Source organism: Mesoplodon bidens (assembly GCF_964165515.1).
Source record: "Mesoplodon bidens genome assembly, chromosome: 11".
Lineage (NCBI taxonomy): Eukaryota > Metazoa > Chordata > Mammalia > Artiodactyla > Ziphiidae > Mesoplodon > Mesoplodon bidens.
The window spans coordinates 69,232,709-69,256,948 of record NC_138167.1 but is presented as its reverse complement, the minus strand read 5'-3'; the positions used below and the strand labels follow the sequence as shown (position 1 = coordinate 69,256,948).

The 24,240-nt window shown below is 44.1% G+C and overlaps 1 protein-coding gene across 14 annotated transcripts in view; it reads right to left on the bottom strand.

The window, feature by feature from the left end:
- The window catches only part of RBFOX2 (RNA binding fox-1 homolog 2), a 263,097-nt gene extending 239,258 nt beyond the window's left edge, over positions 1–23,839 (bottom strand). For 6 of the 14 annotated variants that reach the window (XM_081250350.1, XM_081250369.1, XM_081250371.1 and 3 more), the window contains exon 1: positions 23,265–23,839. In XM_081250350.1, the coding sequence (XP_081106476.1) occupies positions 23,265–23,447 (183 nt within the window). In that variant the 5' untranslated portion in view covers positions 23,448–23,839. The remainder of the gene's footprint in view (positions 1–23,264) is intronic. The other 8 variants (XM_081250370.1, XM_081250352.1, XM_081250367.1 and 5 more) reach the window with 2 other exon arrangements.
- Between the last annotated feature and the right edge of the window lie 401 nt (positions 23,840–24,240).

Genomic DNA, 24,240 nt, shown 5'->3' with positions numbered 1-24,240 from the left:
TCAACTCCCTATCCCCACACAACAGAAAAGTAAACCCCACTCAAAAGCAAACAAGAAATTTTACAACATTCTTTACAACGTTACAAATCATCTGATCAAACCCTTCCAGTTTAGGAAACTAAGGCTCTGGGAGGTTACATAATTTGCCCAATGTCACAAAACTAATAAATGATAGAACCAAAACTAAAATCCAGCTTTTCCTGTTAAAGTACTAAAAGAAAGCACAGAACATTATTATTTTTTTTTTTTTGCGTTACATGGGCCTCTCACTGTTGTGGCCTCTCCCGTTGCGGAGCACAGGCTCCGGACGCACAGGCTCAACAGCCATGGCTCACGGGCCCAGCCGCTCCGCGGCACGTGGGATCTTCCCAGACCGGGGCACGAACCCGTGTCCCCTGCATCGGCAGGCGGACTCTCAACCACTGCGCCACCAGGGAAGCCCGCAGAACATTATTTTTAAATCTCAGTATACAAGGCCTTTCTCAGAAAGAAACAAGATCCAAAAGCTTAAAAATAAATACCTTATGTATTTGATTACATTAAAATGTTTTTATCTGGCTCTAAAACACAAAAAAACACATATACATACATTTATATACTATAAACAAACTCAAAAGACAAATGACAAACTGAGAAATTTTGTAACATGAATGACAAGAGCTAATTTCCTTAATTTTTGAAAGCTCTTACTTACCAAAAAAAAAAAAAATTCTTTCAAACCTCAGTTCATGACAAAGAAATACAAGTAATTTTTAAACATATTTTTTAAAAAACAGATCCTTTTTCAAAAATACAAAAGATCAGGGTACCAGTTTTCACTTACTGGACTGGTGAAAATCAAAGTATGGTAACATATAGTTTGCCAAGCTGATAGGAAAAAGTCACTCTACTTCGTTGTTCATAGAAGTATACACTTTTGGAGGCTGCTTGGCAATACCTATCAGAAGTTTAAATGAACATACCCTTAGAGACCCAACAATTCCACTTCTCAGAATCTGTCCCCATATACTTACCTACATACACAATAAAATATATATAAACAGCACTGCTTCTAGTAACAAAAGACTGGAAACAACCTAAATGTCCAGCAATAGGAAATCTTTAAACAAATCATGATTTAAAAACATCATCAACAACAACAACAACAAAAAAAACTTACTATGGAATACTATGTGGTCATTTCAGAAGAATGAGGTTGATCTGTACAAACTGAAACAAAATATCCTCCAAGATGTTCTGTTCAGTGAAAAACAACAAACAGACTTTAGGTATACAAAGATGTATGTACATCTATATGTACATACATGTATAGAATTTTCCCAGAACATAACAGAAACTACTAAGGTTTCTATCACACCAACATTCCAAAAGGAACTTTAGGGCTCTTCTAGTTCTGAGAAGCTCCTACATTAGTAAGTTCTTCTTGATTGCTAACCTGCAATAACTTTCCTCGGAAGACTCATCCCGGGACTTCCCTGGTGGCACAGTGGTTAAGAATCCACCTGCCAATGCAGGGGACACGGGTTCGAGCCCTGGTCCAGGAAGATCCCACATGCCACAGAGCAACTAAGCCCGTGCACCACAACTACTGAGCCCACATGCCACAACTACTGAAGCCCGTGCACCTAGAGCCCGTGCTCCGCAACAAGAGAAGCCACCGCAGTGAGAAGCCAGTGCACCACAACGAAGAGCAGCCTCCACTCGCCGCAACCAGAGAAAGCCCGCACGCAGCAACGAAGAACCCAGTGCAGCCAAAAATAAATAAATAAATAAATAAATAAATGTATTTTTAAAAAGATCCATCTCCAACTACCTCTCCTGGAACTCTTGAACCCTACATACAACGAAAATCTTTGCTCCTTCTCACCCCCTTCTTTGCCTTTCGACCAGCTCAACTGGGCCCCTTGGTAGCTCCCCTTTCCACACCTCTACAGCTTTGATTTCTTCTTCACTCTCTCAATACTTCTCCTGCATCCTAACATTAATTCATTTTTTCCATATGTATACCTCACAGTCTTCCAAAGCCTAAAGGCCATTGTTAGGAGTTGGCATTCTTTCTGCTCCCCATTGCTACTTTTCTATCAATTCATATCATTCGTCACTCAGCAAACATTTATTGGGTAACAACTGTATGCCACCTATAATAAGTCAAAAAGTTCTACCTGACAGCTGGTCCCTGTTTTAAGAAACAGAGAGGAAGGGGAGAGAAATAATCATATTCTGTTGCCTTTACTCAATGACTCTTAAAGCTAATGCAGGGTTTCTCAACCTCAGCGCTACTGACATTCTGGGCCGGATCATCCTTCATTGCAGGGAGCTGCCCCGTGCATTTTCAAGTGTTAAAGCAGCATCCCTGGCTTCTACCCACTAGAAGGCAGCAGCAACTCCAGTCAGGAGAATCAAAACTGTCTCCAGACGTTGCCAAGCATCCCCTGGGGGGCAAAACCTCTCCCAGTCGAGAACTACTGAGTTAATGCTTACACATCATTCTACTTCCTCAACCTCAAGTTGACAACCCTTCCAAAGCCTCCAAGTTCTTCAGCCTACTTATTTCCAGGGGACTTGACCTCTATCACAATCATCCATTTGATTACCATTCCTTAGGAATCATCACTACCTAAACTCTTCTAACATCAAGATCTCAAACTCGTGTCACAAGCTCCCTATCCTTTGTCTTCTCCCACCCCTTTCCTCCACCTGAACCTGTCTGTCCCAGTTTACTGATGCTCAGCCCAGGGTAATGTGCACTTAGCTACACTTGTGGGCTTCTGAGTACTGTCTGATAAAGTTAAGAAATCACCAAGACCACCTCAATCCAAGCTGGCACTTAACTGTGACTTAGCAATCCTTTCATTGTACTTTTTAAACTTTTTTTATTTATCTTTGGCTGCGTTGGGTCTTTGTTGCTGCACCCAGTTTTCTCTAGTTGCAGCAAGTTGGGGCTACTCTTCATTGCAGTGCGCGGGCTTCTCATTGCAGTGGCTTCTCGTTGCGGAGCACAGGCTCTAGGCGCATGGGCTTCAGTAGTTCTGGCTCATGGGCTTAGTTGCTCCGTGGCATGTGGGATCTTCCCGGACCAGGGCTCGAACCTGTGTCCCCTGCATTGGCAGGCGGATTCTTAACCACTGCGCCACCAGGGAAGCCCTATTCTACTTTTTAATGAATGCTTATTACACTGGAACAGCACCTACCTCTAAAATATCTCCACCATCTCAAAGTGTCAATACCATCCCTGCCTACAGGCTACTGTTCTTCTCTAACTGAAGACAGAGGTCCTCTGACATGAGCTCAGTCAATTTCCCTTCTCATTACCTCATACACATTAGAGGCTCAATAAATATGTGTTAAATTTAGGAAGGAAAAACATCATGGCTTTATATTAGCCCTATTTAAAAGAGCAATTTTTATGAGGAAAAGACCTCTAAATTTTATTCTAAATCAAGACTTTATTCTACAATACTAAGCAACCTTAAGGAGAGTCAACATGCCTTCTCAAGGCTACCACCAGCAATCAGTGGTGCAAACTGCTGCTTCAAAGGGACCCTTCGCGTAATCAGTAAGGTACACTGAGGTTTTAGAATGAAGCATAAATAAACTCCAGTGACAACTGATCACACTGCACATAGAAAGTGCTGCCCATAACTGTGATTCTTAATTCCACTATTCAGGGAGATGCAGAGAAGTACCTTAACAGGACAACAGAGCATCAGTGGCAGTACCACATGCACTTGGTTCTCTGTGAAGACTAACAAATATTCCCTGAGAGTAAGAACTGCTCTGCAACAGGAGATAGGTTTTAAATAATTAATTAGCATAGGTAATTGTACAATATCTTTAGAATTAAGTGTCCCATTTTCATCTAACCCTAACGCCTCCCAGAAGTATGAGTTTACTGTCAGAAGAAACAGGCAGCCTACATGTTCCACTTGAAGAACATCTAGGTCCCCAGTGAATCTCAGGCGTAACACTTTCCACCAGTTTTTGTCTCCCAGGGCAATTATGGAATAAGAAGCTTGGCAAAAGCTTTGGCAAAATAGAGCCAATCATTTCTCAAAACGTGTTCTAAACTTTTTTCTTGACCTTCAGCTTATGGTAGCTTAGACAAGTATCTTAAAAGCATTTCTAGTCGGCCATTTTTGGTAACTTGTGAGCAAAATTATTTTTAGCTGAAAAAGTTTATTTCAATCCCTCTCTCATAACTCAGAAGCATGTGACCAGGTTTGGTTCAAGCTTTCCAGAATAATTTGTCTTTGACTGGATTCAAAGCATAGGGCATTTCAGCTTCAAAGGGGAAACTTTCTCCCTAAGAGGCATGAACAACCAAAACATGTGAATATGCAAGATACGTGAAAAAAATATCACTTGACTACCTGCCACCTACCCTGCACACTGTGGAGATTAAGCACTTAAACGCTCGTAAAATGTTTAGAAAGCCTCTGATGGACAAAACATTTTGTAACAGCATTCCATGCTATGAAGAGCAAAATGCATGCCTGCGTGGTAGAAAGTGCTTCACATAAATTTAAATATAATAAAATGGAACATAAGGTTCAAGTTGTTTCCATGCTGCACTCAAACTGTGATTCCAAATAGAGTAAAGCTTCTTCTAGGATGAAGACAACTGAAAAAAAAAAAAGTAATTCTGCTAGAAGGCACATCTACATATATACAACATAATCAAATACAGGTTTTCTTTGTTCTCTATTACTTTTTTCTTTTCTTTTTTTCTTTTGGATGAACTAAGACGGTGTCTCTACTGCCCTACCACTATGAGGTTATGCTCCGAGAGTGGTAGGATAATCCAATCACCATCATCTAGTCAGCTTCGTGAACACTGGTACATGACTGCAAGGGGATGGCTGCCTGCGGAGGGACTAACTACCAACGGCAGTTTGGGAAAATCCTCTGCCCTCCCCACGGACCCAATGAAGTTCCTCTCATACCTGATCCCTGGACATTCTGCCTCTCCTGCCCAGATGGCCTGCCCCTCCCTCTCCTTTACCTGCCTAAGCCCTGCTCACTCACTTAGTACTCACCAGTGGCTTCTGCAGAATGCTCTCTCTGCACCCATCCCAGCCTGGCTGGCTAAGAATTCCTCTATTATGCTGCCATAGAAACCCTGTACTCACTCCTATCAGGGTACAGAAGCTCCTTTATTTACCATCAGGTTATGTCTGGAATGAAAGGCTGCTCCTAAGTCCATTAGTTCATAAAATTCCAACGTGAAAAAATCCAAGGAACCCATGGGTGCACCTCTAGTGAGGGGACATTTCTTAAGAAAACTAGAGAGGCTCATGGTAGTGGTTCTGACTTGTTTTGTTTCTTGTAAACTCATTTTGACTTGCACTTGGCCCTTTATATCATCTATTGTTGAATGAATCATCCCGTACACACATACAACATTTACCATTTCCTAACATCACCTCCATTTTTATTCATCTCTACATTTATCCACCTTTTCATATCAGCATTTTCGTTATAATCAGGTTTTATCCTTACTGAATAAGACCGTTAAAAATAAATATAATAAGACATAGTTAAAAGCACTGGAAACATCCTATATACCAATAAACAGTGTAACAGACAAAATTAAAATGACCATGTACCACCACCAGTACTATTTTTTCTTTGCTTGTGGTAAGCAGAATTCGCACTTTTGCTCTAACACGTAACTTTAATCATTTTTCTATGAAAATTAGCAAGTTCAAAGATCATAAGTAACGTAGCTCCTGTACTTATTCCTATGTAATTTTTTTCTTTTTTAATTTTATTTTTTTGGCTGCATTGGGTCTTCACTGCTGCGCACAGTCTTTCTCTAGTTGTGGCGAGCAGGGCTACTCTTCTTTGCAGCGCACCGGCTTCTCCTTGCAGTGGCTTCACTTGTTGTGGAGCACGGGCTCTAGGCACGCAGGCTTCAGTAGGTGTGGAGCGTGGGCGCAGTAGTTGTGGCGCACGGGCCTAGTTGCTCCGCGGCATGTGGGATCTTCCCGGACCAAGGCTCGAACCCGTGTCCCCTGCATTGGCAGGCGGATTCTTAACCACTGCGCCACTAAGGAAGTCCCTCCTATGTAATTTTTTTTTTTTTTTTCTGTACGCGGGCCTCTCACTGTTGTGGCCTCTCCCGTCGCGGAGCACAGGCTCCGGACGCGCAGGCCCAGCGGCCATGGCTCAGCGGCCATGGCTCACGGGCCCAGCCGCTCCGCAGCATGTGGGATCTTCCCGGACCGGGGAACGAACCCGTGTCCCCTGCATCGGCAGGCGGACTCTCAACCACTGCGCCACCAGGGAAGCCCCCTTCCTACGTAATTTTAATAAACTTTTATTTTTAAAACAATACATTCATGTAATACAAAATTCAAAAGGCGCAAAAGGTATACAGTGAAAATTAAATCTTCACCTATAACCCATTCCTTCATCACTCAATACTCCTCCCAAGAGGCAAACAATGTTACCAGAATCTTGCATTTCCTGGCAAAGAGAGTCTATGGATACTAAGTATCTGGATACTAAGTATATGGATATATACTTTTTTCATTACACAAATAGTAACAAACTATACACTTTTCAGCACCCTGACTTTTCACACTTAATGTATTTTAGTGTCTTCTAAATGTATTTATATAGAGCTGTCTAATTCTTTTTAATGGCTACATGATATTCCATTTTAACAATGTACCTTATTTTAATTCACAGATTTCCTGTCAAAGAGCATTTTGATTTTTTTCAGCCTTTTGCTATTTCAAATAATTCTGTACTGGATATTCTTAAACACAGACACAAGAGTATCTGTAGAATTAATTCCTAGAGATGGAACTGCTGGGTCAAAGAATATATGTATTTTACATTTTAATAGACATTGCTAAATAGCTCTTTGTGGAAGTTATGTAACTTTTCACCCCACCAGCAATATAAGTACCTATTTCTCTACCTACACCCTTATAATACACTGTACTACCAAATTTTTCTTTACTGTATAGTTGTTCCAGAAACCTCCCCCAATAAGCCTCACGGGTTCCATAAGAACCTCCTTTAACTCCATAATCCTGGCATCTAGCATGTCGTAAGCATTCAAGTGTTATTAAATGAATGAATAACTGAGCAAAAGGGTAAGGCCTTTTGTACAACATGAGAAGTTTACTTTTAATATAAAGAACAAGGAAAGTGATTTAAATATTAGCAATTTTTCCCTGTAGAGAAGGAAGGAGAGAGGAAAGTAAGAAAGGACTGATGGATGGATTGATGGATGGATTCTGATCTAACATGCCTTCTCCTAGAGGTTTTTAAAAAACAGGAAAGATACCTACCTATCTGAAATAGTCAAGTACTGTCCTACCTTAAAGTAAGACACATAACCTATACCCAGAATGTCAAGAAAGCTAAAGGGCCTCCAAAGCAACAGCAAGATCCCTTCTCTGAAACTGCCATGGGAGTGAAACTGAAGCCTCTCACATCAATATTCCTCTTACACACTTGCCAAATAATTGACTCTCATCACGTATTGTACACAGTCACATAGCTGGTTAACATTTCATTCATTTGCTTCTGTGCAGTACCTGGCATAGTCACCGCAAAAAATCCTTCGGTGAATACAGTAATGAATACAGTATTATGAATACAGAATAATGTATTTCGGTGAATACAGTAACTGAATACAGTGGTGACCTCTGTACCACCACTGGTCATGGGTTTGCCATGGTCTCCAGTGCCCCTGTTCGGTACTGTAACAACCACAGAAACAACAGATAGCACTTATATATGCTTACCGTGGACCTGGTACTCTTCTAAGCATATTATATTTACTCTATTAACTCATCTAATACTCACAACAACCTTGTGAGAAACTATTATTATCCCCATTTTACAGATGAAAAACTGAAGCACAGAGGAGATAAGTGACTTGCCCAAAGGACACACAGCTAAGTAGGTGTACAGACAGAATTTGAACCTAGGCAGTCATACCAGAATGGCACCTCTTACCCCAATATTTTAATACAGTGTGATAACTACTCTGATAGAGTGGCACACAGAATATATGTTACCAGAGCACCAGGCTTTGACATATGCTCAGTGTAAGCCTCTATCAGAGAAATGATCACGTTGTATTAAAATTATCTGTGTATACATCCACTTTCCCACTGCAAGTCCAAGCCTTAGTCATCACTGTGCCCAGCACTACCTCACTCAATAAATTCTTCAATTGGGTTTTAGGTTAAGAGGTGGAATAATAAAATTCCATTTCTATTCCTTGGGTTTGCACTTCATATTTTCAATGTTGATGCTTCTTCCTCTGTGTGCCACCATTTCCTAAGACCCATATCCTTTAAAGCAAGATGTGCTTCCTAAGTTGTGCTTCTTCCCTAGAGATGCTGGCCAGACCTCTCCAACTGCCTCTGGGTACATTCTTGGAGTCCTAGAACACCACAGAGACCCACACCACCATTCCTGCTCGGCAGGGCACTGGCAATACAGCTCCCACCCCACAGGAGCCACCAGCCTGCTTCAGTGGCTCTTATCAGGAACATGGAGTAACTTGAGCCACCTGCCAACCCATCTCTCGACTGCTACGACAGGCACTTTCTGCTCTCAGGTTGCACAAATGCCTGGAAACCTTACACCGAGTGTGAAGGAAGATGCAACAGGGGAAGCAACACAGCATCTGGTGCCCTGCCTGCTTCCATTCACTGTGTGGGGTCATGGAGATGGATTGGGCCTAATTCACTCCCTGCAAAGCCTTGTGACCAGAAAGATTGTATGGTGAGATTAGCATCACCACACAATGGAGGTCAACATTCATCCAGAATGTAAGACACATCCCCACTGGCCTCATTCTCCAAACAGCTGGAATGCTACCTCCTCTATAATATTTTTGTGAAGACAAAGGTCCATTGCAGAAGCCAACTCTGAAAGGCACTGTTTTAGTTCATATCTTTAAATGCAGAAGTGTGTAAAGGTTAACTAAGCTAGAATCAAAGCCTAAGCTTGAAATCCTTAATTCTATCTCTGAATCAGAATCCACTACTGTCCACAAAACAAAAGAAAAATATTCCCTGTTTGTTGAACCGTATCTATTTACTTCCCATCAAGTCTCAGTCACAGACAGGTCATATTCCAGGGATGAAGGGCATTCACTCAATCCTGGGCTTTCCACAAACACAGGGGTAAAGTGAAACTAACAGCAATTATGGCTGCTGAGACGCAAATACCTACTAGGAACCAAACCTTTCTTTCTCACAATTCAGCACCAAACTTGGTTCACTGAATAGCCTCCTGACAGCAATGACGTTCAATCAGGATAAACTTAGGCATTCTGGATATGTCTGGTATAGAAGATGTCACACGGAATAAAATCACACTGCAGTTAGATTCTATACACAATGACTCAAGGCAGTTCCGGAGTATCATCACTAACTCAATGACAAATGGAATATCTGACCCCAAATGAGCCCTACTACCACAAAAAGACAGGACCATGAGCAGCTGACTGGAGCAGGTGGAGAGTTGAAGATGCCTACATTGTACTAAAGCATCTTTAAAAGGTATCATCAGTCAGGGATTTATGGATATTCACATGAGAGAAGAGAGATGCAGATTAGGTCTCTGACCCTGTGATTCCATGATTCCATAAAAACGCAGACTCTTACTTTATGAGATCCTGTACTAATCAGAGTCATCCTTGCCAGAGACATTTAGATGTAGTTATCTCAGTAGAGCAGAACAGAATAATCCTAATTCCAGAAACCTAATAGAGAAAAAAAGTTTACAAGCTGATATAAAATGATCTCCAAATACTATAGAGAAAAGAAAAGCATATGAATATTAATACTACCATTTAAAAACTACCAGTTTTTAAAAGGGGTGGAGAAAATATTACGTAGGTACTATCTCTGGACAGATACCCAGATAACTAACCACACTGGTTACTTCCAAGGAGAGAAACTAGGTGGCTGGGAAAAGGCAGAGACTTTTTACTCTTCATCTTTTGCATAGTTTGAATCATTAACCACGTGAATATACATTGCATGTTTAAAAAATAAATGTAAAAGGTGAAAAATAAAACTCCATATAAGAAACTCCCAGAGAAATCACACCCAAAAAGTAGAAAAGAATAAGAAATGAGGGGCTTCCCTGGTGGCGCAGTGGTTGAGAGTCCGTCTGCCGATGCAGGGGACATGGGTTCATGCCCCGGTCCGGGAAGATCCCACATGCCGTGGAGCGGCCGGGCCCATGAGCCATGGCCGCTGAGCCTGCGCGTCCGGAGCCTGTGCTCCGCAACGGGAGAGGCCACAACAGTGAGAGGCCTGCGTACCGCAAAAAAAAAAAAAAATATATATATATATATATATATATATGTAATTATAATTATTGAGGATTAGGTACATCCAGACATGATGATTACACAAAACGCAACAACAATTATTAAGGACATTTTTAAAAATAGATTGGGGACTTCCCTGGTGGTCCCGTGGTTAAGAATCCGCCTTCCACTTCAGGGGACACAGGTTCGATCCCTGGTCAGGGAACCAAGATCCCACATGCTGCGGGGCAACTAAGCCCACCTGCTGCAACTGCTGAGCCCGAGCACCTCAACTTGAGAGAAGCCCGCACGCCGCAACGAAGAGCCCGCATGCCACAACTAAGACCCGATGCAGACAAAAATAAATAAAAAAAGATTGTATAAAGGTTGATTTATTTTTTCAACAAACATTTACCGACATTATTATTATTATATATCCCTGGCACTGATGGAGAAACCAAGGATACAAAGATTAAGAGACTGTTCCTGCCTTTAAGGAAGTCAAAAAGCACTGGGATATAAGAAAACAGGGCTTGGTAATTATAATAAAAACAGCTATTGTATACTGAACACCTACTACGTGTCAGGCTCTGAACTAAGCACATTACATACATTATCTCTTTTAATTCTTATACCAATCCTATAACATATTTTATAAGGGAACAAGCTGAGCCTCAGAAAAGTTACATAGCTTAACCAAGATCACACAGCTGTGATGTGGAAAAGCTAGGGGTCCAAGTCAGGTCTGTCTGTCTGTAAGCCTATTCTGTTTTTTATAATCTTAGAGTGGGAAAAACTTTTCTAAGCATCACACACACACAAAAAAAAACAGAAATCATTAATGAAAATATTAACAGACCCTGTTATATTAAAAAAATTAACCTCTGATACAGTAAATGAAAAAAGCAAGGTGCAAAAACAATGTGTGGAGTATGCTAGTGTTTGTGTAAAAAGAAAGGGGGAGGAATAACAAGAAACTAACAGGGCAGGTGGAGAACAGGGAAGAGAGGAAGATGCTTCACTAAATATGTTTTTATAAATATAGAGTCACAACATCTGCTTATGAAAAGTAAAATGAGATAGTTTAAATTCTGTTTAACCCTATTCCAAAGTTATTTGACTCTGTGTGTGTGTGTGTGTGCGTGTGTGTGTGTCAGAATGACATCTATTATCATTTCACAAGGAGTAATCAACAAAAAACAGCTTGGGATAACATGAATTAGACCATTTCCTTGCTTAAAACAAGATGCTGGACCAATCAATTTTTGTAGGTTTCTTCAAACTCTGGGATACTGTTAAACCAAAGAAGTATTTACTATTTGCCTAAAATTAACACTGCAGAAAACAATTCATAGTGAAGCTAAAATTCAGTAAGGGTAAATGATCCCTACACCAACCTCAAGAAAATCAAATATAAAGGTTTCTTAAAACAGGCTTCCCAGGATTAAAACACAAAGCCTACCAGGGAACACTTACTCCCGACTACTCCTAGAGAGACAAGTGCCAAGTAAGCATAAAGGAAAACTGCTCATCTACATGGATACCTGAGTATCAGTTAATCACAGCATTTTTATACAGCTGACAAAAATCACTAATGGTCCGTGATAAGCACCTCTCTGAAAGGCTTCTGCTGTGTGGATGCCACATGCCAAAGTTAACCAACTGATCTCCAACACTGTAAAACACAGCCAGCTCAGAGCCAAAATGTTGCAGCAAAAATATCTATTTAGTATCACAAAGTAGTATCACAAGTAGCAGCTAAAGACCTGTAACACAAAGTACGGGGACAAAAGATGTGTATCTAATGCATAATGAGCGGCAGGTGGGGAGGGGAGGAGGCCATCAACAGAAATATCAACTTCTAAGCTCTGACACAGACCTTTTAAATATGACCAGCATCACTTCAAAGTCCAGGATGATACCAAGATTAGCCAAATCACCTTACTAAAAGTCACAAATCAGGCTATGGTTTCAAGTGTGAACACAACATACAAAACACACCATAAAATTTATATGGGAGGATAGCAAACACAGACAAGTAGGAAATGGGCCACCTAAGTGACAGGTGTACAGCACTACTCTCCATTCTTCAAACAAGGCCACCTCTGACCCCTCACAGAGATGTGCAGCCTAAGACCAGAGTCATACTTTCAAAACAAGTGCTACCGACTCCCCAGAAGCTTTGTCAGCGCTCCCACTGTAAGACGCAGCCATTGTGAAGACTTCCTGAAGTGCCAACAAAATCCTCAAGGCCATCGTGCCAGCCACCGACAGTGACAGTGTTCCTGGAAGTCTGTATGAGGTGCAAGCCAATGAGCTCAGCTTTGTGGGTGCTGGGAGCCACCACAAGACATCTTCCAATTTTGCCAGTTCTTGCTTTGAAATCACACGATCTTACTATCCCCTCCCCTAGAAACCAAGAAATAGCAGGTAAAAGCTGTCAAAGCCACATATTCAGACAGATCAGGGGACAAGCCAGTCTGACTAGGGGATAAGCGACCTCATTTGCAGATTCTTTTGCAAAGGATGGGGGTGGGGGAAGGCTGGGCAAGAAATGGGGGTTGGGAGGAAATTAAACAATTCCTGTCTTCTACCCCAAATTATTACCCACCTTCCTCAGAATTTTTATGGAGCTCTGAACTGCAGAAGGAAAAAGAGAGGGGGAAAAAAGGCAAAGAAAACTCAAGGCTGTAAATGTGACTGTACAAAAATCCCCGAGAGGATGACCTATGAAACTAAGCTCCCTGCAACAAGGGCTAACTATGCAGCTGCTTTTTTACTTGCCTAACTGTCCAAGATAAATAGAGCAGGCTCATAGAAGCCCACCAACTTCCAGGAAAATGGAACCAAAGTCCTCTTGACTCACGACAAGCCACATACCCCTGAAATAAATCCCTAAATGAAATCCATACAGGTCTGCTCTGGAAATCATCCTGGCTGACAGCAACAAATGCCCCCTCCTCCAAACAGCTGCCAATTTGCAGAGGAAAAAGCTGCTCAAAATAAAGCAACTGGAAGAACTTCCCATGAGCCTCAGTTCCAAAAGTGTTCCAACTCCAGCATTTGCTGGAGCCCACATGCAAACCCCACGGCGCCCCGAGACCACGTGCGCAGCTCCTCTCGTTCTACCAGCGTGGCTCCTGCTCCCCACCCCGAACCCCAAAGCTGAGAGACTCCCACGGCTTCCCCCGCCCATCCCTCACAAGAAATCATGCTTTGCTTGTGGTATTAACAATTTAGGATCCAGCTAAATCGATGCAGCCCCAAAGAAAAATAAACAGTATGCCTCCTCAAAAACCATATGCCTGGAATAAAATATCCAATACTCAGTGCAAAACCTCTTTTCCTCGGCAAAGGAGAAACCAGGGAACCAGCCCCTATATGGGAAAAGTCCCACATACCTGGGTATTATCTGAGGACTTAGGTCCCTAAAAAATCCGAGTATTATGGTTGAACACACCCATGTGGACGTCTAAATTTCAAAGGCTCGGTTTCCACACTTGGGAAAATAGGTTTCTAAGCAGTTACTCAACCATTATCATTTGGTTATTCAAAATTGTCATCTACTTCCTAAGTGGTACTTATCATGTGTGCTGTGCCTTGAACCCTCAGCTGAAATTTCTAGATGCCACGTTGTGCAGAACACGTCAGAAGGAAGTGATATAACTGGTCTCTCTCATTCCCTTTTTAGAACCTGCTTTATTCACTCAGAATCCGAAAAGCCAGAGGCCCATTTGCCTTTAAAGAGGCCCCAACTAAACTAGCAAGGGAAGTCTCAAGGCTGGAAAACAGGCAAGGATTACATAGGAGCACAAATCAGAAACTGAAAGGGAAGGAGGTGGGGATAACAAGGGCCAGGGAGAGAAGATTCCTGTAAAATACTTCTATGAATCTGTCTCCAAAGCTGAGAGTTAAAAGAGATTTAAAAGATCTATATCAGGGACTTCCATGGTGGCACAGTGGTTAAGAATTTGCCTGCCATGGGCTTCCCTGGTGGCGCAGTGGTTGAGAGTCCGCCTGCCGATGCAGGGGACAGGGGTTCGTGCCCCGGTCCGGGAAGATCCCACATGCCGTGGAGCGGCTGGGCCTGTGAGCCATGGCCGCTGAGCGTGCGCGTCCAGAGCCTGTGCTCCACAACGGGAGAGGCCACAACAGTGAGAGGCCCGCGTACCGCAAAAAAAAAAAAAAAAAAGAATCTGCCTGCCAGTGCAGGGAACACGGTTTCGAGCCCTGGTCTGGGAAGATCCCACATGCCGCGGAGCAACTAAGCCTGTGTGCCACAACTACTGAGCCTGTGCTCTAGAGCCCACGAGCCACAACTACTGAGCCCGCCTGCTGCAACTACAGAAGCCCACACGCCTAGAGCCCATGCCCCACAACAAGAGAAGCCACTACATGAGAAGCCTGCGCACTGCAACGAAGAGGAGCCCTGGTTCGCCACAACTAGAGAAAGCCTGCACACAGCAACTAAGACCCTACGCAGACCAAAAAAATAAAAATAAAAGAACTGAATCAATTTTCCTCATTTTCAAACATAGCCAAAGAATGATCTGAAAAATAGCATATATTCCGTGAGGTGTCTCAGTTGGGTATTTTTCCTGCATCCATAAAAACAAGCTATAATAGCTTAGGAAATTCACTGGTTGAGAACAGAAAGGCTAAGGTCCACAGCCAATCAAATGGGTTTATTCCCAAATGGTGGTAATACATCTGAACTACAACACTCCAGAATCTCTCAGCAGCACCGTAAAAGGTAGGTCAACAGACTGCTCCAATGAACTGGAACAGGTTAGCTCTAATTGCCCCTTAATCGTGTGGTTCCTCTAGCTTCCTCAGCCACCCCATCACAAAGGCACTTTTTATACATATGCACATGCTCTCAATTAACATCTAAGCACAGGAAATGAAACATCACATTGCCATGCCCACCCTACACATTCGGCAGTTAAGTTCCACCCCAGCTTTGGTTTTCAAAGATCCCTCTCTCACCTTTAACCCTGATATCAATGGAAAGATCAGGTACCATTCACAAATCCCACAACACCTAGTCTTCAGAGGAGCTGGAAAGCAGACCAAGGGCTAGACCCCCCCAGGGAAAATCTGGAAAAACAATTAAAGCCATCTGCTGGCCCCAACTGAGGAGCAGGAAGACAAAGTTCACTTCAACAAGAATGACAAGTTTCTTACTCTGGCCCAGGCACAGTGTGAGATCCTATGGATCCCAAAGGCTCCCCTGATCTCACAGTCTAGGTGGGGGTAGAGGGGCAGCCAGTTGAACAAATGTTAACCTAAAAAGTCCTAAAACAGAGGTCTGGACATGATGTTCTGGAAAGCAGCAAGAATGTGGGAGGGATGGGAGCAGTGACAAAAGGCATCCAGGAGGAATCAGTATCCCAACTTATTCTTTTTTTTTTTTTTTTTTTTTTTGCGGTACGCGGGCCTCCCACTGTTGTGGCCTCTCCCGTTGTGGAGCACAGGCTCCAGACACGCAGGCTCAGCGGCCATGGCTCACGGGCCCAGCCGCTCCGCGGCATGTGGGATCTTCCCGGACCGGGGCACGAACCCGTGTCCCCTGCATCAGCAGGCGGACTCTCAACCACTGCGCCACCAGGGAAGCCCCCCAACTTATTCTTGAAGATTGAGCCTTACAAACCAGAGAGAGATGTGAGGCAGGAATTTCAGGTGGAACAGAAACAAAAGCACAGAGGTATGAATGAGCCTGGGCAGCACAGCATGCTCAGGAAGCTACAAGTCCCTTGCCATGGACTTGGAGGTGGAGTGTAGAAAGAAGCTAGAAAGGCAGGCAGAAGTCAGGCCAGAAGTACCTGGTAGGCCAAACGAGAGAATGGACTTTATCCACAAGTCAAAGATAAGCTATCAAATCATTTTAAGCTCCTTTAGATGGATGCCTCTGTTAGTAGTCAGGAAGGTGGGTTGGAAGAGTCCAGAAAGAGACCACAAGAGACAAATGCATCCCAGCCCAATTTCCACAAACAAAAATGAGAACAAAACATGCCATCTATTTGACGCAATACATTTAACCAACAAACCTTATAAAATTTGGAACAAAATGACATTTTTGCCACTCCTACATCCCAAGTACCACCAAAACAGCCAGTGCCTCTGTCACCCACACTCCCAAGAGAGATCCCACAGGTTCCTGAAATGTCCACATGCCCAATGCAGGGACAGTGACACTTCAGGAGTCCTTTTAGCCCTTAGGAAAGAAGTGAATGTCTCCTCTTCCTCTCACTGGAGAGACCACCATGACCAGGTCCATTCACCTCCTCCACGTGGATGTCAAACCAATTAGATTTCCCGGTTTCACACAATGCTCATCTCAGGTAACTCCCAACTCTGGCACTTAATCAATCAGAAGCACATGAACCACTCCATGCTGATTGAGCAGTAAGCAGAAGTCGTTGAGTGCTGTGTAGCAAGTTATAAGGGAGGCAAGAAATAAACATTTACTGCCGAGCTCCATGATGGGAACTTTAAATAATCTCAGTTTCTCATTATAGCAGCTCATCAGCTTATGCAGTAATTCCCCCAGTTCACAGATGTGTAAGCAGGAGCTCAGATGTTAAATATCTTACCAGAGGTCATTCAGTTGGTTGGTAGGTGGAGAAACCAGGATTCAAATCCCAGCATGAGAAATTCTAAATAGTGTTTGTTTCACTACACCATACTTCAAGTATGTATGGATAACAAACATAATGACATATTAAGGTTGGTAATAATAACAACAATACCTCCCCTTTAAAAATTGAGAGGGGACGCACATTATACAGTCTCAGATGAAGGGATCACTCAGAGAAGACACAACTGAGTGATCACAACTGGAATCTTCAAATGCTCCAAAAAGGTCACTCCTGAGCATTAGTGACCAAAAACTGTTCAGACTCAAATAATCAAAGCAACCTGACTATACTCCAGAGAAATATATCAAATCCTCCATACCCTTCCCCTCAGGGTCTCTAAGACAACACCTGAAAACACTCATGGCTGATTGCTTGCTCTCCCGCATGCTCTCTCTTAAATGATTTCTCAAACTACTTTACCACCCAAATTACAGAAATATGTCCAGGATTCACATGGCAGTTCTGATCCGATTTGCCCCAATCCTGGCTCAAGCAGCTTTGCACTACCCTCCTAACTAGATCAGCGCCAGCCAATAGGTTTATTCAGGCTGATCTGTGATGGATTAGATAATGAAACCTTAGCCATGTAAGCTGCCTGCTTGTACTGGGGCTGTGGGGGAGAAGAATAGGAAACTCAATACTCCTAGGGGCCACCTAAACACCACATGCACTCGCCATCCCTCCTCCATCTGTTTGCTCACGCTCCAATTACTGCCATTTCCTTTCCACCGTCTCGCATGCTCTTCCCTTCTGTCTCTGAAGGAAGTACACATTTGCCCCAGAAAAAGATGTTTACTATGCTTTACAAATGCATATCAAAAAACAATTCAAACAAGTCCATTCACTAAAATGACCATCTTTATTTTTTCCACAAATTATTGAAGCCTGATATCAAACTGATAGCCTGAGAGATGTCAAACCAGAGATTCACTAGCAACATTCTTGTTTACACCAAGTAGTACAATGAATTTCTTTCCCAGCCCTGTAATCTTGAGGCCTGTCTGCATCAGTCTGCTTTATATCAAAATGAAAGTTAAATCTCTAGTTAGCTTTTTGTTGTGTTCACATGTCAGTATGATAGAGAAAAAAAAAAAAATGACAACGTGGCTAGAAAAATGGGAGAGGAAGTTAGGAGACAAAATCAACTCAGGCTAATCTCTTGAGTTGCCATGAAGAATAATTCTACTTTGAATTCAGGTCTTTCTCCTTCTCAAAGACATTCCCAGTTTCACAATCACAAGCTTCCTTGTGAGGCTTGAAAGAAATTAGTAATTTTTACATGACTGTACCTCAATTTCTCCAACTACAATATTTACCACTCTGGTAGTATTATGGGATGAATGTGTGTGTCCCCTCCCAAACTAATATCTTGAAGCCCTAGCCCACGGTATGATGGCATTTGGAGGTGGGGCTGTTGAGAGGTGATTAGGTCATGAGGGTAGGACCCCCATGTTGGGATTAGGACCCTTATAAGAAGAGGAAGAGATCTCTGTGTGTGTGTGTCCACTAGCATACATGGGGAAAAGGCCATGTGAGCACAGAGCAAGAAGGTAGCTGGCTGCAAGCCAGGAAGAGAGCCCTCACCAGACACCAAATCTGCCAGCACCTTGATCTTGGACTTCCAGCCTCCGGAACTGTGAGAAACAAATTTCTGTTGTTTAAGCCACCCAGTCTATGGTATTTTGTTAGGGTGCCTAAGCAGATTAAGACATGTAGAAATGAAAAATTCAATAATTTTAGTGAGATATAGTTCAAAAAATCACTTGGAAGGAAAGCACATCGTTTTTATAACTCTACTCAAATGGTAGCACCATGTTCAGTTTCAGCACCAAACACTCAAAGTCCAAAGAGACATCCACCTAGGAGGAAAGACACCCAGAACCAAGCAAATGGGAAGATAAAAGTACTTCAAGAAATACAGTATCTACAGAGCAATTACAGGGTACCTGGGAGCCCTTCCTTGAGACCAGAAAGTCTTCCTGCTACTAGTGGTTGATTCACCACTAACATGAACAACTTCTGAACTCACTTAGCTACAATGGATTTATGACTCTATGGTCAGAAGCAGTTAGTTAGCCATGTAATAATCACATTCCAACATTTCTCTACCATAAAGAATTTTGCTGAAAGCTATAAATAATAATTAAGGTGCACCTTGCCTTATGAAGCAGCTAAGTTCCTAGAAAGTTGCACAAAAATTGAATTTTTGCTCATCAAATTGTTTATATTCACTAGAAGAGCTAAACAAAAGAATTTATTCCCTGGTATGTTTAATAAAGCCCAAATTTTTCACATATATCAGACTTGCTTAAAGTGAAACAAACCTCTAATATCTATATATATAACTCACTTAACTTTCTACCAGGTTAGAGTACAATATTTCCAAATACCTTCTTTAACAACTAACTACATCTCTCAAGCTGTGTTTCACTGTTCAGGTTGAATTTGTCTCTTCCCTCCTACTCTACAGTTCAGGGTTCTCTAATTCTAAACTGTTTCCAGGGCTGTGTGAACTCCTCTGCCATCCACATAAAGCTTCTGGATACTGGCCTTGAAAAGGAGTGACCCTTCCTCTCCTCTCTAGGGTGCCTTCTTAGCATAAGGATTATAACAGAAGCACCATAGACCCTCTCATGTCCCTGGTGCTCCACTTTGGGAAGTAATGATTTATCCCAAAAGTTCAGTGGCTGTAACTCAACAGGGTTAGAATCTGAAGCTTAGAGCCGTAGCTCCATTTAGTCTGTAGTCTTGGGAAATTAACTTCTGTAAAAAAAAAAAAAAAAAAAAAGGTTAATCCTTTGACACTCAAAAGATTGGGGAATTTCCTGAAAGTACTTTCACCCCTAAATTCCATGATTTTTTTCTATCCCTTAATTATTTGAAAAAGGTAAAATTTCAACTTCAACCTAACAGGCATTGAGCACTTACTATGTACCTAAAACTGTGAGGTATTACAAAGGATAAATACGAAGAAAATATAGTTCCTGTCTTCTAGAAGCTTACAGCATCACTAGGGAAACAAGAATAAAACAATGAAGGGACAATACAAGATGATGCATAATTAAGCATCAACACAACAGGAGGCAAGAGGAGGGTTTGACTGGTGTGGACTAAGCTGTCAGGGAAGGCTTCCCAGAAGAGCTATGACCTCCAAGAAACTCCATTTGTGTTAAGATATAAGAAAAAAACATGTGCTTTAAGACAAACCCGTATACCAAAAAGCAAGTTACTCTAGATTTTTTACATGTATGTTTACATGGGCCTATAGGCATGTCTACACCGCTGATATCATTTCCTAAAACTGCCTCGCCCCTGCTCATTCTCCTCCAGCTACACTGTTTCTTGTTCTCAAACATATCAAGCGCACTCCTCCGTCAATGCCTCTGTACCCACAGTTCCTCTGCCTGAACACTCTTCCCTCAAATATCTGAACAGCCCATTCCCTCAGGTCATCCAAAGGTCACCTATCAGAGAGGCCTTCCCTAACCATCCTCCTCACCACTCTCTACCCCTTCCCCTGTTTTATTTTTCTTCTTAGCACTTAAGACCACCAAATAATAGTTGATTTCTTTACTGTCTGTCTCTTTCAATTAGAATATTAGTTCCATGAGAGCGGAGTCTTTGTTTTGTTTACAACCATATTTCCTAGGCTCTAAAACAAGGCCTGGCACTTAGCAGCTGTTCAATAAACATCAGTTAAATGAGTATTAAATATCCTATCATTATTATCAGAATAATAGGAAGGTCCCAGAGACGTAGGTGACCTAGGCTTAAATTTTATCGTTTCATGAACATTATTTTTCCTTTACTCCCAATTATACCTCAAATTTCAACCTCCCCATAAAACCTTCCTTGACCATTTTGGCAAGAATGACCATCTCTTTCTTCTGGCCCCAGTGGCACAAATCCTCTGCAGGCTTTGGTTCTAAATTTTGCAATGCCTTGCGACACACATCTACCCTGTGGTATCTCTACTCCCGTTCCTCTGGAACTTACCAAAAAATTCATATATATATATATATATATATATATGATATGCATACATACCTATGTATGATACACATACATATACATACCCACACACGTGCACTGTTTTCTTTTTTTTTTTTAACTTTTCTCCCATTTTGGCTCCCCACCTCGACTGCAGACACCAAGTACCTTAAGATCTGGGAACTTGACATATTTTTTAGAGATAACTTAGAAATCATCCTGTACCAACACTGTATTTTACAACTAAGGAAACAGAGGCCCCCAAAGAAGGGATTTTCCCAGAACCATACAGGTAGTTGAAGGTAGGGGGCTAAATCAATGATGATTTGAATACCTGTGTCACATGGTGTATTGGAACTACAACAATGAGAATGCATAAAGTGAAAAATAAATAAAGATCCACAAGTACACAGAGTGAAAAAAGGATTCTCCGTGGGATAGTTCTAAGTTGCTCATCTGTATCCAAAGGACCTAATCCACTGCTTCCTCTGCATACTCCAAAGTCCCTATACACTGCTCCATTTCCAAATACTACTATCCTTGGCCAATTTGAAGGCAACCAGCAAATAATGGGCCCCAGGAAGAAAGGTGGGGAAGGCAGTGGGAGTCTCACTATTAACCATGATTGACAGAAACGATAAATGAATACAGACAGATATATGCACACACCAAGCAGAACATGCTCACCAGCACCCACATCCAATCTTCTCTCCTCATCATCCAGTGTTAACCCACCTCACCTTAAGTCTCCCCATATTCCTCTGTATTTTCTCCATGGCCCAAGCTTTTACTTCTCACAAGCCCTCTGCCTGAGGGAGTTCAAATGGAGAACAAAAGGAGGCAAACGAAACAAAAGAATTCAAAAATAAACACCAAGAGGGTCACTTTACCCAAGTCAACACAAGTAATAGAGTGGCCTCTGCAAGGGAGACCAAGAAGCACACAGCAAACATGCCAGGCTTAAATACAGCTCCGTCTCTAACACAGGAAGTCAGACAGAGCCTTGAAAAGCAGAAAGAGAAGAGCACAGGAAGTCTTTTAGCACTGCAGAGATTTCCAAGAGTGCTGTAATGGAGAGAGCACAGGAATAGGAATTAGAAGACTAGGCTTCTAGCTCTAGTTTTACTACCAGCTAAGTGAGTGGCCCTAGGCAAGTCACTAGTCTGCTCTGGATTTTTGATTCACCATCTGTACAATGAGGTAGTTAAAACATTTTGGGACTTGAATAAAAAAAGATGAAAACTGTTGACTTTCTCCCACCAAAGAGTACTATTTTGTATAAGAATCTTCCAAGTCTCTCCAGGTTAAGAACTCCAGTCAAAGATGATGTCTCTGGTCCCTTCTATCTCTAACATTATGTGATTCTAAGAGAATTAGGCAGAAGTCTAAACGATTGCTGGTAGGTAAGCCTCACCGTTTCATAGTAAGTATGTTCTGAACAGAGACCAAATCCTAAAACCTGGGAAGGTTTCACGATCCTCCTCCAATTACTTAGTCAACTGACATCGTCACTACATTTGCCAGTCCCTATCCAAATCAGCCAGTTTCTCCTTGAGTCCACAACTCAGAATCCAGTCTTCTAACAGCCCTATAAGTTTTCTTTTATTCCCCAGGACATTAAAGAACTAGTCGGTGCCCCAGCTATGTAAGATGCAACTGGCAAAGTACAGGAGGGGCAGGTCCTGTGTCGCCAGACTCAGTAGCTCCACAAAGTTAATGAGCTCGAGCACCACGGCGTCCCCTAACACTACCCAACTCCTCGTACTTCTCACACTCCTTGTGGAACTGATTTAACCCACAATCTAAGCCACATCCCCTTTGGGCTCTCGAGGAGGTTTCTCGCTTTTCACTCCTCTCCTTTCAATGTCGCTCCCCTTCTCCATCCCAGTTGTGTGTCGAGGGCTGACAAAAAGGCACTCCCTCTTTTGGGAAGGTTTCCCACCAATCTCTCTCCCCGTCCTTAACTGGGTCCCCGGCTCTCTGGACAACAGACCCAGGATCTCTCGGCTTCCATCCCACCCCAAGGAACTAAGGAAGGGTTTGAAGAAATAGAATCCATCTCAAACACGATCAATTTCCTCCCAACACCTATTCATGCGACGTGGCCCCCCGTCCCCTCGTGGATCAGGACCCTCCGGGGCACACCAGGCTCCACCTGCACCCTTCGCCTCCAAGCCGGGGCTCGCCCCACCTTCCAAGCAGGCCCCGACCGGCCCCCTCCCACCTCCAAGCCGGGACCCCGGGCAGTCCTCCCCGCTCCAAGCCCGGGAGCCCTGAGCCGCCCCGCGGCCCCCGCGCCGCACCCCCGCGGTAACTGGGCACCCGCCCCGCACGGTCACCTGCATCCCGCCGCCGTCGGCCGCCGCCTCCTCGGTGCGCGGCCGCTTGCTCAGGCCGGGTTCGGCTCCGTCTCCTCCCCCTCCGGACACCGGCAGCTCCAGCTCCGACTCCCGCTTCATCCCCCGGGCAGCGGCGCCGGGCCCGAGCTGAGGCGGCTGCTGCGGCTGGGCGCCTTCCGCCATCCGCCCGCGCCCCCCTCGCCTCCGAGAACCCGGCGACCCTCCACAGGCCACCTCCCCCTGGGCCTCGGCCCCGACTGTCGCGACAGGCGGGCGCGCGCCTGCCCCCGCCCACGCGAGCGTACGTGCGTGCGCGCGCGGGCCCGGCGCCCCCTCGCCAGTGGCGGGCGGTCGCCGCTGGTCGCTGGCAGGCCGGCTTCCCGGCTCGGGGCAGCCGGCGGGTCGCGACGGACACTCGTTCGCGACCCTACGCGCACACACGACCTCCGGCCCGGCCCTGCCCGCCGCGCGCCCCGCCTCGCGGACTCACGGAGCTAGCCCGCCGGCCCGCGCTCGTTCCCTCACACTGGCCCTCGCCACACGCCGGGCCGAGGGAGGAAGGGGGCGGTCCGGGCTCCCTAGGCGTGGGGAGGGGTGTTTATTTGGCGTGAGGTGGGGCTCGAGGCCGGAACGAGCTGACTGGCTGGGATCCTCCGACCCGCCACTGTGGCAGCCCCGGGAAGGCGGGGAGAGAGAAAGAAGGAGGGAGGGCCCGGGATCTGGCACTTCAGCCCGCGCGGGAGGCCGGGGCCCGGGATCTGGCACTCCAGCCCGCGCGGGAGGCCGGGGCGGCGGGGGAGGGGGGCGGGAGCCGAGCCCGCCGAGGGGGCGGGGCCAGCGCCCCTCGGCAATCTCCGACGCCTCCGCTCCGGGCGCCCGAGGGAGGCCGGGAAGAGATCGGGGGAGCTCGGGAATTTACGGCGCGGTCGAGGGATTGTCCTGGAGGTAACGCGCGGCTGGAGTTACAGGGCGGAGG